Source organism: Garra rufa, chromosome 1, assembly GCF_049309525.1.
Source record: "Garra rufa chromosome 1, GarRuf1.0, whole genome shotgun sequence".
Taxonomy (NCBI): domain Eukaryota; kingdom Metazoa; phylum Chordata; class Actinopteri; order Cypriniformes; family Cyprinidae; genus Garra; species Garra rufa.
Window position 1 is genome coordinate 70,817,807 of NC_133361.1, and position 17,757 is coordinate 70,835,563.

The 17,757-nt window shown below is 35.9% G+C and overlaps 1 protein-coding gene across 1 annotated transcript; it reads left to right on the forward strand.

Annotated features, from left to right (window-relative positions):
* The first annotated feature begins 560 nt into the window (after positions 1–560).
* On the forward strand, positions 561–9,253 carry LOC141338857 (uncharacterized). Its single transcript, XM_073844475.1, has 2 exons — positions 561–1,054; positions 4,850–9,253. The coding sequence occupies exons 1-2, from the start codon at positions 769–771 to the stop codon at positions 6,142–6,144; spliced, it is 1,581 nt and encodes a 526-aa protein (XP_073700576.1). The 5' UTR covers positions 561–768; the 3' UTR covers positions 6,145–9,253.
* Positions 9,254–17,757: the final 8,504 nt, after the last annotated feature.

Genomic DNA, 17,757 nt, shown 5'->3' on the forward strand with positions numbered 1-17,757 from the left:
AAATATATGGAGGGCAAAATATTTTTTTTTATGATTTTAAAATATATTTCAAAAATATACAAAAACTGGCCAAAAAATTTATTTGTAGAAAATATATTTCTGTAAATATATTTTTGGCCAATTTTTGTATATTTTGAAATATATTTCAAAGTACATTTTAAAATTTATTTTTTTATCGTATGGGATCATTCAGTAAAGAACAGTGTTAGGAATCAAGTGGAACTTTTCAACGGGGTTATTTATTTTTTATAAATTCAACTATCATTTTCTCTTGTGGACTATTTTATGTGAAATATCTTAATCAGGTCAGTGTGTTTTTCTCCTCTTATATTCACTCTCAAAGACTGTTGATGCTCAATACCATGATGCGAGTCTATAACTTTAAGTCATTTTCATTTATTTGTGCAGATCGGCTTTTTAAAGAAAAACAACAGCGCACCTTATAACAAAGTCATTTCACCCGCATTATTTTCCTCCTTTCGGCGCTTCACACTCCAGTCCAGCGGGTGGCACTAAGACACTAACTTCTGTTTGACAAACAAACCTAAGAGCAAGAAGATTAGATTCACTGTGCTCTCTGTTGTTTTGTCGTGATTCTGTTTTAGTACAATCTGTGAGAAATGTAGTTTCTGTAAACAGAAAAGTACAGTTTTGAATCAGATCAGTAAATACCTTTACTATTCTCATCCTTATATCTGTGACTAGTTTTTGAAGCAAGCAGGAATATCTGGAGAAGTATGAGCTGAACTGAGATCTGCTGCTGTGAAGATGTTTATTAAAGTGGAGAGTGAGGAGAACACGAGTGAACTAGAAACCTGGAGAGTAAAACAGGAGGACCCAGAACCTTTGAGAATAAATCAGGAGGAACCAGAGCCTTTGAAAATAAAACATGAGGAACCAGAGCCTTTGAAAATAAAACATGAGGAACCAGAACTTTTGAAAATAAAACTTGTGGAACCAGAACATTTTAGAATAAAACATGAGGAACCAGAACCTTTGAGAATAAAACAGGAGGAACCAGAAGCTTTGAGAATAAAACTTGTGGAACATGGAGGTTGGTGTTTTATCTTCATTCATCTTTAGTGACTGTTTGTGGTACATCAGGCTTTCATAATACTTCATAATGAGCTTTAATAATACTTACAGCAGTTTTAGATTTAGTTAACTGTAATAGAAACAATCTTTAAAGCGGATCAGTTTGTTGAAAAGTATATATGGGGGCAGTAACACTTTCGATGAAGCCCCATTCATAATACATTACAATGGTATTTTTAAGGCATTATAATGAACACATAATGCATTATATAAAAAAACCCTAAGTTATATCATCTCATGAATAATCATAACAATTTTTATACATTATAATACTTGAGTATTTGTGGTTCTAACCTAAGATTATGATTATTTATAAGACACAATGGACGGCATATTAAATCTACGTAATTTATAATGTATTATATCATATCACATGTATTTTTTACATTATATTTTACAGTTTTATTTTGATGGTCCCTCGGTCTATTAACTATAAGCAACTTTCCAACTACATGTCAACTAACACTCCTTTATTATTATTATTAGTCTAGAATTAGTAGACTTAGGCTAGGTAGAAAATTCACATACTTGCAAAGTTACATATTAGTTTGTCTTTTGGGGATCCATCAAAATATGGTGTTAGAATATATTTAGCATAATACTAATAATAATTACTGCTAGCTGTCATGCAGTAGCAGAGTTACTTATCAAAAGCTGTCTAAAGGGTACCATCAAAATAATCAAACTGATAATACAAATGTGTCATGTTACACAGTCATCTGAAACATGATGATACGAGATGATACAACATACTTTAAAACTACAAGATTTTTATAATGCATCATGAATTCATTATAATTCATCAAGAATACTCTTAAAAAGTATTATAAATGCAGGCTTCACAGAAAGTGAATTATGTTTTTAACTGATCAAACAAGGCTGATACAGAAACAGTAGTGTTAACTAAAGTCGTGATAATGCGGCAGAAATACTCCAGTGCTATTACATCATTAGTTTCAGGGTTTGTACAACATTTTGGGAGAGAAATTCAAGAACTTTTCATTGACTTTTAAGTATTTCATACAACTTTTTACAGCTCTTTAAAGCTCTAAAATAATCCAGTTTAAACGAGGTGTTTCTCTGATTGGCCAGCTATCCGTGGTTTGTGATTGGCCGAAAACCTCAAGTGTGTGTTGGAAATGTAACACCCCTAACCATGTTGTGATGCCATTTCTTGGTGCATCGAGACAGAAATGATAAAACCCATTATAAATTAGGCATTTGATGCATACATTATTGTTTATATTGATTCTTGATTTTGATGATTGATTATAATGACTCATACTGTCTTTTTATGCATTTTGTCACGGCGTGTAAACATAACAGCCTGTCTGCATTTGCAAACGTAGAACGTGAAACAAGCACTACCCTACACTGCTCAAAAGTCGCATTCAATAGTCAGTACTGAATTCTTTAATGTACTTTAGGGCTGCAACAACGAATCGATAAAATCGATAAAAATCGATTACTAAAAGCGTTGGCAACGAATTTCATAATCGATTCGTTGTGTCGCGCGACGCAGAGACATTTGGTTGTTATTATATATATTTTTAAAAAAAATTGAGCGCAGAGCGGAGTGGACACATTCGGTCTCTCTCCCGCACTGATGCCAGCAGAGTTCGGCACCTCATAAGCTGTGTTTCCATCCAAAAAATGCGAATTTAACTTGTGCGCAAAACTGAAACATTTGAGCATAAAGCACCGTTTCTACATTATGTATATATATGCTGCCCCGATTTATATCAAACATGTTTGATATTTAAGCCTACTTTGGCTAGCGTACTTTCACAGCAGCCAATGCTCGATCGCAAAACAGCTGCTGTACGGGTCGTTGGATAGTGGAGATGGAGAAAACTACTTCTATAGTTTTTGTAACACTGTCTGTCTGTATAATGTGTCGAAAACATACCACAACCGTAAGGAGAAAGAGGAGCTCTGCTGAGGTGAAATCGTCTCAGTTTTGAATAGGGCTGTGACGGTGGCACGTTGTTTTTTTATATATAGCCTACACTTCAGTCAGCTAACAAGCAGCCTAAAAACGCTAAAATAAATCAAAGAAATAATATATTTAATTAAGAAAGTAGCCAAAGAGTATTAAATAGGCTATTAAACAAACATTCCTTGTAAAAATGTCCGACAGCTCATCAATTTTTGGCCGACTGAATTTCCAGTCCGACTGTCTTTTTTTCTCTTTCTCTTCCTCATTACACAGCTGCTGATTTTAATAGCAAAGTGATTACATTTATTTTCGTTCCTTTAATTTATAAAGTTAATTTAGAGATATATTTGGAACACTTTTTGTTTGTAAAATTCAAGTTTTTGTGTGTACTAACAGTATCAACAAAATGTGCTCTTAAAGAAAACAAACAGAATACGCTTGATATCTTTGGTTTAAACAGGAGCGCTTCACAATAATTAACCGAAACCCAGGTAATTGCCTCACAAACACAATATCTATAGAAAGCTTTAAATTATTATTTTACTATAAAACGAAATAATTAAAATCGAAAACAAAACTCTTTCATTAGCTAATCCATAAAGATGCATTAGGCATTAATGAGCAGATGGCAGAATCGTCAATTTCATCTTTGCAACACTGAATCAGAAAATACTAGTTTATTAATAAGTAATTCGAATATTTTCTTAATTTTTGCCTTGACACATTCATGGTAATTACTTTTGCTGGGGCTTTGAGGCCAGTTTTGCGTGCATTTGAATGCGGAACTCTTCCAGCTGGTCGCTGCTGATGGTAGGACACTAAACACCGCCATGGCAGAATGAATAGCAGAAAGTTAGTCAAGTTGTCCCGTTCCAGCGTGCAAAGTCACATGACTTTTTTAATGCGCACTGAGGAATTTAATTTGAGAGGCTTCTTGATGCGAAATGCAGCATGTACACCAAGCCGCTGTCTTGACGGATAGTAATTTTAGTTTATTTAGTCTATATATTTGGCAGATGTAAAGCATACATGTGTATGTTTTTTGTTAGTCCATTTTTATTTTATTATTATTATTATAACAGTTCAAGGAGCAACATGTTCGTGCACTTTCTTAAGATTTTAGTTCTGTTTTTGAATAAAGGGTTGTAAATCCCTTGTTTTTTTTTTATCCGATTCATCGATTAATCGAAAAAATAATCGACAGCTTAATCGATTATTAAAATAATCGTTAGTTGCAGCCCTAATGTACTTACAGGCCGTCAGTCGGAAGCACCGACCCACTTTATAGCCTTAATTTTATATTTAAAACATTAATCTCAGCTCTAAAACTTTTAGTTTAGTTACTTTTTTATATTATCTGTTTTATATATTTAATACTTAGTCAGTTTGGTTAACTTTGGTTAAATATTATGTTAATACTGTGCAGTGCACAAAACTTAAGATCTGAGAGATGGTTCAAGTCAGTGTTCATGATGTTAAGTTTAGAGATGTTGTGCATCCACTTATTATTAGTGTGACATTTTAGCATGCAAATAAAGGGGAGAACTTTAAGATATCGACCCTAAAAGTCGGCCAAAAAATCGGGAGCACATATCGGCAATCGACTGACGCTGACCTCTAAACATCGGCATCGTTTATAGAAAAATCCTAATCGGTCGATATCTACTTTAAATGATCATTATTTTTGATATCCCACACACCAGCTCGACCAAATCTGCTTCTGGCGCCATTGGCACTGCTGTCAAATGTTAGTTTGTTCATGTTTTTCAGCTTATAACAAGTTCCTAAATATTAATCATTTTATTTTAATTTCAGAGTTGATTAAAGAAAAAGAGGAGAATGAAGAATCAAGTCAAGTTGAGGAGAAAAATCATTTCAAAACAGGAAAACCTTTGAGTTGCTCTCAAGTCAAACAGAAAGATTTAAAGAAATGTTGCACCTGTACTCGGTGTGGACAGAGTTTCACAAGAAAAACAGATCTTGAGCGTCACATGAAAACTCATACTGGAGAGAAACCATTCACTTGTGATCAATGTGGGAAGAGTTTTTCAAGCTCATCAAACCTTAAGGAGCACATGAACATCCACACTAGAGAGAAGCAGCACACATGTGATCAGTGTGGTAAAGTGTATTTAGCAGCTTCAGGTCTGAGGTATCACTTGAAAGTTCATACAGAGGTGAAGCCACATTCATGCCATTTGTGTGGAAAGAGATTTTGCCATCTACAAAGTTTGAAAGTATATGAGAATATAAATACTGGTGTGAGAGAATGCATGTGTTCAAAGTGTGAAAAGATTTCTATTTCAGTAACTTATTTAAAACTGCATAAAAGGATCCACACTAGAGAGAAATCTTATGAATGCTCACACTGCAACAAGAGATTTAGTCGGTCAGGAGACCTGAAAACACATGAGAGGATCCACACTGGAGAGAAACCTTTTAAGTGTTCAAACTGCAACAAGAGATTTAGTCAGTCAGTACATTTGAAAAGGCATGAGAGGATCCACACTGGAGAGAAACCTTATAAGTGTTCACACTGCAACAAAAGTTTTAACCAGTCATCATATCTGAAAATACATGAGAGGATTCACACTGGAGAGAAACCTTATAAATGCTCACACTGCAACAAGAAATTTAACCAGTCATCATATCTAAAAATACATGAGATGAACCACACTGGAGAGAAACCTTATGAGTGTTCACAGTGCAACAAGAGATTTAACCACTCATCATATCTAAAAATACATGAGAGGATCCACACTGGAGAGAAATCTTATGAATGCTCACACTGCAACAGGCGATTTAGTCAATCAGGAGACCTGAAAACACATGAGAGGATCCACACTGGAGAGAAACCTTTTAAGTGTTCAAACTGCAACAAGAGATTTAGTCAGTCAGAACATTTGAAAAGGCATGAGAGGATCCACACTGGAGAGAAACCTTATAAGTGTTCACACTGCAACAAAAGTTTTAACCAGTCATCATATCTGAAAATACATGAGAGGATCCACACTGGAGAGAAATCTTATGAATGCTCACACTGCAACAAGCGATTTAGTCAGACAGGAGACCTGAAAATACATGAGATGAACCACAGAGAAACCTTATAAGTGTTCACACTGCAACAAAAGTTTTAACCAGTCATCATATCTGAAAATACATGAGAGGATTCACACTGGAGAGAAACCTTATAAATGCTCACACTGCAACAAGAAATATAACCAGTCATCATATCTAAAAACACATGAGATGAACCACACTGGAGAGAAAACTTTAGTGTTCACACTGCAACAAGACATTTCATCAGTCAGTACATTTGGATCCACACTGGACAATAACCGTATCATTTAACTGCATGTGGGAAGCGTTTTATTCGTCATCTGCTATACACAGTCATGCAGAAACAATCTTTTTTTTTTTTTCAATCTTGTGTGTATCTCTGGCAGATTTACACATACTGGTGTGGCATGTATATGTATACCCATCCCTACTTGTAAATTAGTAGGAGAGAGATCAGTCTCATTAGTTTCTCTTTTACTTTCGGTAATGATCATTTTGCTTGAGTCATTATTAAATGTTACTTTTTTATTAATACATTATCTTTACATTTCATATTTTATTAACAACATTGCGGTCAACTGATTGTATTTGCATAAGAAAAAAATATTTTAGCTTTAATAGTTGAAAGCCATGATGTTTTAGGTTTTGTTCGAAATATCTAAATAATATCAATGGAATTGAGTTAAAAGCCTTTATTGTCTTTGTATTTTTTTGCATACAGTGAAATTATGATCATTACTGCTGACTGGTGTTAGAAAACATGAACCACAGGCAATATATGAGACTAGAGACTGCAGACTGTACTGTATCATTATAAAAGTAGATACAACAACCGATGTGTTTTCCCTGTGGGCCACTGTACAATGTGGGTTGGCCCATTGCTTCTTGTTACTCACCTGTGCTGTTTTGGAAAGCGCAATATTTAAATCCAATGGGGATGGTTGTGCAGTAGTAATATTGTTTCGTTTGGCTTCAGTCGGTTTTGTCCAGAGCTCTGGTTTTTGATTCTATTTATTAAATGATGAGCTGTTTCCCGACAAAAGCTGTTTATTTAGCATAATGAGTCCATCACCTCTGTTGACATTTAATCAAACTAAACAGCCTCTGGTCTCCTTCCCTGCATACTGCCGAAGCAGCAGCATTAGCAATTTAACTTTTTTGGCTAAAGGCTGAAGACCTTACCCCTTGAGTCAAAAGCAACGTCTTTACTAATAATCCACAGACAGGAATAAAGACAGGTTAACCAGACAAAGAAAGATGATGGGAATAACTATATGACAGGAAAACCAAATATGGGTATATGGGAGAAATCAAGACAGAGAGAATGATGGGGGTGTAACATTATCCCCCCCTCCCGGAAGGCGCAACTTGCCGTAGACAAGGAATGAAGAAAAAAGTGGACTGGTAGGAAGAACAAAAGAATGGAGAGGGCTGGGAAACAAAGTCTATTCGGCAGGGGATGATCTACAGAGTCCAGGCCGGATCCGACAGAAGGGTCCAAGGTGGATCAGACGGAGAGAGGAGCCAGGTCGCAACCATGATTGTAGCCCCTGTCAGAGCCGACAGATAGAGGAGCCATGGTGGAGGAAGGGCTGACTACTCCAGGGGGTCGCTTGACAGAGGCTGAGCAAGTGGCGATGGAGACGGAGAGCCGAAGATCCTGGGCGACACCGAGGATAAGCAGGGCCAAGGGTCTGGGAACCGAGGCAGAGATAAAAAAAAATCACATTTAAACTACTATTACTTCAAATGTATAATTGAGAAAGTTAATTTCTGAGGAAAAATAAAAAAGGCGGCAAGTAAGGAGGAGAGGACCCTGGCGGCAGGTGAGCTGGAGAGGACCCGGGTGGCAAGTAAGGAGGAGAGGCTGCAATGTGGTGGGAATGTAAGTAGTACAATTCCCTGGCCTTTGCAAAAATCCACAGCTCTCACAGAGATGTGGGAAGAGTGGTTGTCAAGCATGAGCAACACCTTTCTTTTGTATGCTTCACAAAGTGAACAAGGAATGATAGGAAATCCTCTTCCTGCATCCAGTCTGATGCATAAGCACTTCCTGCACTCCCCAAGTTGAGTTTGCATGAAAGGTCCTATAGAAATTAAATCTTGAATCTTGCCTTTTCTACCCTGTTCTGAAGACGCTTATCCATTGTGCTCACCTCACGTGGATTTAGCCCATAGTATATATCGGCTGCCTGGCTTATATACTGTGACAAAGTCTCCTCCTGCTCCCTGTTGAAGACCTGTGAGGACTGCAGTATCCTACATGAGGAAAGTCCCTTGATCCCTAGTCTTTCAGTTCCTTATATTTCCTCCAATATCTGTTCAAGGTGACATGGCAGATTCCTTTGGATTTTGCCTCTGCCCTGACAGACATTCCTAACTTCCTCTGCTGCTCTTTTTATAACATTGGCATCGACTCCTCGATTTGTTTTTCTCACCCATTTTCTAGGCATTCTGTAGAATTAACTTAATCACAAAAATGTTCTAAGTTGTGTATAAGGGGGATGGTTGTAACACTTTCAAAACATGTGTTTCAACCTACCCCGCCACTGTCACCCATTGTTTAGCTAGCTGTATTAGCATGGTGCTTTGAAATTAGCAGGAGGTTGATACACCATTCTTTACTAGAGAAACTACAGTTTGACCTGATATAACTCATACAACATCATCTACAACGGTAGAGGTACTAAACAAAATATTATCTTTTAATTTTTTTTTAACTTTCTTACCTCAGAATTCGATTTTATGTTGTAGCTTCTGGAGAGGTTGCAAGACTGACTGGAAAATCTCCACGTGTGATTGTTAAGGAAGCCTGAGGAAACTGAAAATGTCACATAACCCCTATCTTATCCCTGATTCGTGGAATTGGTAGTGTTACAACTCTCCCTTTGTTTCAACTATACCCGGTCTCCCCCACTTCAAACACTTCTGTTTCGAGACCGGCGAAACAGCCTCCTTGTAGCTGTAAGCAAGTTGTCGTTGGATGAACTTTGTATAAGTTCCATTCTCGCTCTATTTGCTATGTTAAAAATCCTATCAAAAGCAGAAACTGCAGCATCTACTGTTACCTGCTCTAATGAAGCAGTTTCTTCTTCCATCTTAGACAAAGTTTCTTTATATACATTTCAATATGTATTTCACCAAAAATAAAACTCTGAATATTACTGTCATGATTTATTATTCGAATATGTTTCCTTTTTGTAAATATCTATGCACGTCTTGGATTGTAGACACAGAAGCGCGTGAACAGGACTTTTATTTTGATCTGGTGTATGACGCCATAAGGATGCACCGCTCTCCTGCATCAGTGTTTCAGCTGAAGAAAGGTTTGTAGTCTTTACTGTTTAAATTCATACCAAGCGTTCAGTCTGATTTATATGGCTTACAAGCGATGTAAACGTAATAATTATTGAATGCAACATGGTAATATTTTATATAATGATGAACGTTATTAAAGCGCATCCACACAGCGTCTGATTTCTCTCTCTGTAGTGATTCAGATCAGAAACACGAATTACAAACTCCGAGTCAATTGAATCGGTTGACTCACAAAATGATTCACTGTTTCGAATCGCCGCTCGCTGAGAGACCTGTTGCTCAAAACAGTGAAAATACAACGAAAACAAACTCAAACAATGAGTAATGACAACTTTTACAAACAACTGCAATTGTTTTGTTGTAATGACAACCTTAAAATACAATAGCATTTTGAACAATTAATGTAATATAATATAATACTTAATGTTATATACTAATAATTAAATACCTGACTGAATAGTAACTTAAAGTTTTGAGTGTTTCTCTAATCAGATCTTTTAAGTCCATTAACTATCACTCTGACTCCATTACAAGTGCACTGACTACTGAACTAGAGATGATTGAGATTTATTTATTCTCATCTCAAACAGGAAAAAGTTTCCAAACACAGAAAAAAAAAAAAATGGTGGAGCAACTAAAATCCTTGTGACACGCTATTATATAGATGGCGTTAATTAAAGAGGAGAGTGAAGACATGAGGATTGAAGAAACATTCAGAGTCAAACATGAAGATACTGAGGAACAAACAGGTTGGTTTTTATTCTCAAAGCTGAACTATCCTATGAACTGTCCTCTACATCTTCTCAATTCATTTGTCTTTGGCAGGTATTTTTTTACTTTGTTTGCCCTCCTTCTCTAAAAGGTTATTTTCTACTCTTATAGTGCTTTGGTTTAAAAACAGAAGAACTGTGTCTTATTTAACATAAATGTTAATATTCACTGCTAGGATTAAGTAACATTTTTCATTTGAAATGGGTAAATAAGGGCTGTGTGCATGTGGTCTAACTTGCTCTGATGTAATGATGAAGTATGTGAAATAGAGTCTGGCGACAGCCGTCACTTTCCCTCGACTAGGGCTGCCCCCTTAATAGTTTACTGAATGTTAGTCTCCGAGAAGAGGCTTAGTCGACTAAAATTTTATTAGATGGTCAGTCACAGAAAAAATGGTCCATGTCAAAGATAAACAGATCTTTAATAGCTGGTCCTTGAGGTAGGCCTAATTCCAGTATATCGGGCAGGAAATAAAAACATTCACTTATCATTCATCAAGCTCACATCTGGCTTATCATTTGAAAGTGAAGTATGTAAATAAGCAGCGGACCGCTTCATCTGGTGACTCAAGCTGGACTGAGACACACACCAGTTTATCAGCCGCCTCAGTATATAAGGTGCTTTTCCTAATGCTCTTTACAAGTTTTGCCACTTGTATGATAACTTTGTCTACATCAGCATTTATTATTTATTGCATCGTTTATGGCAAGTCTGCTTTCTGTCTCGCTAAGAGCATTTGGCATCATGGTATAACATACTGTACTGTAGGAGTGTGAATCGTGACATGTTTCTCGATTAAATTTGATTACGATTATCAATAAATGATTTGATTTGATATCATGATACATCATGTATTTTTTGCATTTTTAATAAATAATGTAAGCAAGCTACTTTTTTAAATAATTACAAATTTTAAGGAAGATTGTAAATGAGATATTGGATTAATACAGTTAAATAAGCAAGATGTTATTTAGTGACTTACATTGTCTGACTATAACACTATTGCCTGATTTTGCAAGTTATAACTGACCCGCTGCACATCTCTATCCAAACAGTGTTTAGTTTATGAATGAACGTGCGTTTTTAAATTAATCTAGTAAAATGAATTACTTTCACATTCAGAAAGAATGTAATTTGCTTTATTCCTGAATGAATGCCGTTTCGAATGAATCAATTAAATGATATGATTCAGTAATTAAATCAGTGTCTTGCTGCTACCTGCTGGCAGATCTTTTCAGTTATTTAAATCATTTAATATTTCTGTATCCAATATGTTATATTTAAAACATTAATCTCAACATAAATGTATGAATTTGATCGCAGTCATGCCACCTCTGAACCTCATTAAACATGAAAGAATTTAAAACAAAGGTAAAAATATAAATTATTTTATGAAGTAAAAAATAACATTGTAATGGAAAGGCTAGGTTTTTAATCCGATTTTTTGATTATTGTTTAGAGTGTGCTCATAAAATGTTAAAAGTTGAGACAGATGCTCCTAACAAGAAATGTCAGTGTAGAGCCCTGATTACTAGTGATAAACAAAAGTACTTATCTGAGAGAGCTTGCAGACAATCATAGTTTTTTTTCCCTCAGCCTAATTGCCTGTGCAATAAAATTCACTTCTACGATTTACTTTCATTCATAAAGCTGCCATTTCAACTACCTAGTTTTTTTAAGATGTCTTGCTTTTATTACTGTCAATCACAGCAATGACTCACGCATATTTTAGTAAACTCGCATTTGTCATTCTTAAAATGGTATGCATGGATGTTTGGTCCTGTTAGACAAACAACTTTTCGTCAATTGTGAATGGATTGTGTAGAGAAAATTAGCAAAATCCACTCATATTAAGGCACAGCTCAGTTGACCAGGAATTACTTAGCTGGCTTGTCTAAACAAGGATGTAATCTGTGAATATGGTCAATTGCCTTCAATTAATTGTTCAGCCCTGTTTTTTACTACATGCAACATCTCTTGTACTTGATTAGTGCATATAGAATGTAGTTGTATGTTAGTTCTAACACTTTACATGTTTGAATGTTTTCATGTCTGATATTTTGTGCCATAAAACTGGGGTTAACTTTTTTTTTTTCCACCATAGACCTTATGACACTAAAAGAGGAGAGTGAAGTATTGAATGAAATGAAAGAGTATTAGATTCCATAAATAGAGAAAAATCTTTTAGTTGTTCACAGATTAAAAAGACTTCCTCAATAAAAAGGGCTCAAAAGACAGGAGAGAAGCCATACACATGCCAACAGTGTGGAAAGAGTTTCACTCAACCTGGACAGCTTAGAGTCCACATGTGAGTTCACACTGGAGAGAAACCTTTTACCTGCCAACAGTGTGGAAGAAGTTGCAACCAGAAAGAAAGCTTTAACAGACACATGAAAATTCACAATGGAGAGCAGCCTTACACGTGTGATCAGTGCAGAAAGAGTTTCAATTATAAACGGCACTTTGAAGATCACATGAGATTTCACTCTGGAGAGCAACCCTACACATGCCCTCAGTGCGGAAAGTGTTTCAATTATAAACAACACTTTGAAGACCACACAATGGTACCCGGGTACCCTAGCAACCACTCCAGGCACAATAGCAACCGCATAGCAACACCTTAGCAACCACCCAGAGTACCCTAGCAACCACATAGCAACACCCTAGCAACCACCCCTGGTACCCTAGCAACCGCATAGCAACACCTTAGCAACCACCCCGGGTACCTTAGCAACCGCATTGCAACACCTTAGCAACCACCCTGAGCACCCTAGCAACCTGAGAGAAGCCTTTCACCTGCCAGCAATGTGGAAGAAGTTTTAACCAAAAAGGAACTCTTAAACAGACACATGAACCGTCACACTGGAGAGAAGCCATTTATATGTGGTCACTGTGGAAAAAGTTCAAAAAATAAAGCAGAACTTAAATACCACATGAGATTTCACCGATGAGAAACTAGTTTTACGTCATCATTGTGACATGAGTTATGTAATAACACCAGAGAGAAGCCTTTGCTGTGCCAAAACTGTGTAAAGACTTTCAGAAACAAGACAATCTTGAGGTTCACAGCAGATTTGTGCTTTGTTTACACCTGGATTTAAAATGGGTTTTGGTTGATCAGATCACAAATACAATTAAAGCTGCAAGCAGCGATGACCGGGCCCTCGCCGTCTGTGCAGTCGCCATCCCGATAGCATCAGGAAAACGTTGCCCAGTTGGCACATGCATTCACAGTAACCCTTTGGACTAACCCTAACTGTCTCTCCTCCTGTCTGACTCTTTCTCTTACCACCCATCCCCCCTCCTTACACTCAGCCACTTACCACACAAACACACACATAGAGTGCAGAGCAGAGTGAGATCAGATATGTTTTTTAATTTTCTTTCATTCGTGGAGTTTTGTAAAATTATGAAATGAACTGTGTTTGATCAGAATGAATAGTTATTTGTATGAAAAAAGATTCAAAGAGTTAGGATGCTGCACTTTAAATATATAATAAATCATTGAAAATTGAAAATGGAAAATGAAATTCTAAGCACACTATCTGCCTTAAAAACACAGGAAACAAATATTTGAAGGTTTTTTTATTTTTATTTATTTGCCATGGCAACAGCATTTGATGCATCAGGGACGCCTTTACAGACTCTCGTCGGCCGTGTTTTTACATTATTCTGATGAAGTTTGAAGAAAATCTAGTACAAATATATTGTTCGTTGTTCGTTCGTGTTTGTTAGTTCATTAACCATTGTTAACAAAAGAGACCCTATTTTAAATAGTTACCATGTTTTATGATCTACAACCATTTTTAAATATTATTTTAATGATCTATAAGCATCTGTGAAATAATTATAAACAAATATATTAAAAATAAATACATATTAACTTAGTTGATGTATTTGTTTCTCATTCTAATTAAGTGAACTGAGCAGTATAGTGTCATACCTATAAGATTTTTTATTCTATCAGTGAGAGTGTATATATGTATATAAATCATATAATTTTTCCTTAAAAGATTAAAAAAAAGATTTTAATGCTCTTTAAGCACCTATAAAAAATAATTATGTAAAAGTACATTGACAGTACAGTATATATCAACTGATTCTATGGATTATTTTCATTCTTATACACTGAGAATGAGCTAAATAGCATTAGAGGTCAAACGATTCCTTATCTTATGAGGACCTCTAGTGTTCATCCCTGGTATTAGAGCTTTAATCTGACAAATTTATGTGACACTTTTAATGTTTTTGGGGCCTCTGAGCATGATAACATTTTGAAACTACACGTATTTCCTAAGAATTTCTTGTTCTTTATATGTAAAAAGTTTTGATGAGTTAGAATAATGCAATTTAAAGATATATGAAAATAACTCTTCATCTTTTTTATTGTTACTTTCATAAATCACCACATCAACACCATTCAAGATATCCCAAAGCCGTTCACAATTTAACATCTTCAGTATACAAAGTTTGGTGTGCACTGTCTGATTCTGCTATGAGTGATATGAATTTATTCACAGCTATATTTTTCCAAAAATCCACATTCAAATCAAAATAGCTGATTTCCTGTTGGTCGTAGCTAATGGGTGTAAATTAGAAAGTTGTCTGGCTTGATGAGACCAATATACCGACCAAGTTTGATGTCTGTAGCTACAACTAACCCTCCAACTTTTGTCAAAAGGTGGCGCTATAGAGTGTCTCCAACAAATCACCACATCAACACCGTTCAAGATATCCCAAAGCCGTTCACAATATAGGGAACATTTTCCCTATATTCTGAGGTTGATGATAACAAAATGTTATTATTGCTTGCTTTACGTCCACCACTTCTGCTTAAATGTCATCGTTACCTATCTGTACAATTTGTGTGTGGATATTGCTTTGCAGGTGACTCCTGTTATAAGACATCACTTTTAAGTGCTACATAACTAAGAAAGAATCAATTAGGAAAACGGTGCCCAGTTGGCACATGCATTCACAGTAACCCTCAGTCAGTTGGATTTAAAGTTTACTAAATTGAAAGGGTTAAACTTTAAAATCAACACACAGACACATACACACAATATATAAAATTACCAACCAGTTTCATTTGTTAACATTAACTATATTAGTTAACATGAACAATAATTAAATAGTATTTATTAATGTTAATTAATATTAAGCTAAAAAAAGTATTCATATATTGTTTAATGGTAAAAAAGTATATTTTAACATTAGTTTATGAACTGTGAATTAACATGAACATGAACACAGTTCACGTGGGTGTACAGCAATACACAAAGTGCTCTATAAACGCTTCTTTCTTTCAAAATATCTTTAAAAATCAAGTTGAGTATTGTAATGGGGCGATATATATATAACTGATCTTAAAATGGTAAAATTTTCAGATGTTTTGAACAGATAACAGCAAAGTTTGTTTTGTTGACAAAGTTTGTCTTGAAACTGTTAATTAAAATGTTATATTCAATAAATAACACTATGAAAATAAATGTCTATCAATGAAGATAAACCGCTCATGCTAAAAAGTTGTATTTTTTTTAATCTTTTGCTATGTGACTGAATAGGACATGTTCATGGTACAGTTCAGTAAAAAATAAATAAAAAAAACAACAACTGCAAAATACAAACAATGAAAGACTTAGTGACCCTTTATATTTTCTCAAAATATCAGACTCTCAAAGATCAAACATATTTATGTAACATCAATGTGCTTTTTTTCCTCAAAGATGGTCTTTAGCAAGACAGCATGTTCTACTCTCTCTCCCTCTCTCCCTTTCACCCCTCCCCCTTCAGTCTCTCTTCAGTCACTCAATGGTAGTCACTCAATGGTGACTGAACACAGACACTCAAGGCAGAGTGACAGCAGGCTTCTGATTTCTTTTTTTAATTTTCTTTAATTCGTAGAAGCTTGAATTAAATTGATATTTACAGCACTTGCTCAGAATGATAAGATCTCTGTGTGAAAAAAGTTTTAAATAGTTAAGATGCTGCACTTTAAAGATATAGAAAATGACGGTTATACATCTTTAAAAAATCACCACGTCAACACCGTTCAAGATATCCCAAAACCGCTCGCAATTTAACATCTTCAGAATCTTCTCTCCATGTTAAAAAAGTTTGGTGTGAACAGCTGGTTGTTCTTAGGAGGAGTATAAATTTGTTTACAGCCTGATTTTTCCAAAAATCCACATTCAAATCAAAATAGCCGGCTTTCTGTTGGTCTTAGCTAATGAGTTTGATTTAGAAAGTTGTCCAGATTGATGAGAACAATATATGTACAGAGTTTGGTGACTGTAGGAAAAACTAACCCCCCAACTTTTGTCAAAAGATGGCGCTATAGAGTGCCTGCTCCACGCCCATTTATGACCTTTTGCCAGTGTCTAACTATCATTAATATTGACGTGTGTGTTGAGTTTCATGAAATTCTAAGCATGTTATCTGCCTCGAAAAGACAGGAATCAAATTTTAAAGTTTGACGCGTTGCCATGGCAACAGTATTTGATTTATCATCGACCCCTTTACATATTCTCATCGGCCGTGTTTTGACATTATTTTGATGAAGTTTGAAGAAAATCAAGTAAAATTAAGAGGCTGATTTCAAAGGATTTTGAAAATGACACGCTTCCTGCTGCCAGTTGGTGGCGCTATAACTTTGACTCATAATAGTCACATTTATGGAATCGGCATCATACAACAAACAAACTGGTGAAGTTTCATAAGAATCAAGCAATGTGTGCAACAGTAATTAGACACTTCCTGTTTCTCATTTCTCGCCATAACTTTGTCGCCTTGCCACGGCCAAACCGTTCGAGATATCAAAAATCCCCTCGCAATTTAGCGTCCCCAATGTCTTGAGATCATGCTGACCGAGTTTGGTGACAATCCTATGGAAACCCTGGGAGGAGTACGTTAAATTCCAGAGCATGCGCTTTTTAAACAGCCCTAAATATCTCACTTCCTGTTGCGTTCAGCCCATGACATAGAGTACAAAAGTTGTTTGGCTCAGTGAGATCTATATGTGTACCGAGTTTCATATCAATACGTGCAAGTATGTGTGCGCAGTACATCAAGTTTTCAAACTGTGTTCCAGGGGGCGCTGTAGAGGCCCTGAACCACGCCCGGGTCCCAGCCTCTGTGGCGTCCGGACGACGGCAGATTCCGACATGTGTGCAAATTTTCAAGAGTTTTTGAGTATGTTAAGGCCCCCAAAAGTGCCCCAACGGTTGAAAAAAAAAAAAAAAAAAAAAAAAAAAAAAATAAGAACCCTTAGAAGAACAATAGGGCCTTCGCCCTTTTGGGCTCGGGCCCTAATAAACTGTCTCTGTATCACAGTCTCTTTTGTCCACTTTTGGCACTTCTCTCCTCATTTTGTCAAGGGGAGGGTAAATGCATGGGATCTTTCAGATCTTCCAATCAGATATGTTTGCTAAATTTACATAATATAATAATAAGTAAGTCTGGGTAAAACTACTAAAGAGGGAAAAAAAAAGGACTTAGGACACCCAGAGCGAACGGTGTTGATGCACTGCCCATTCATAGCTATTGGTGCTGACATGAGAGCATTTTGATTATCA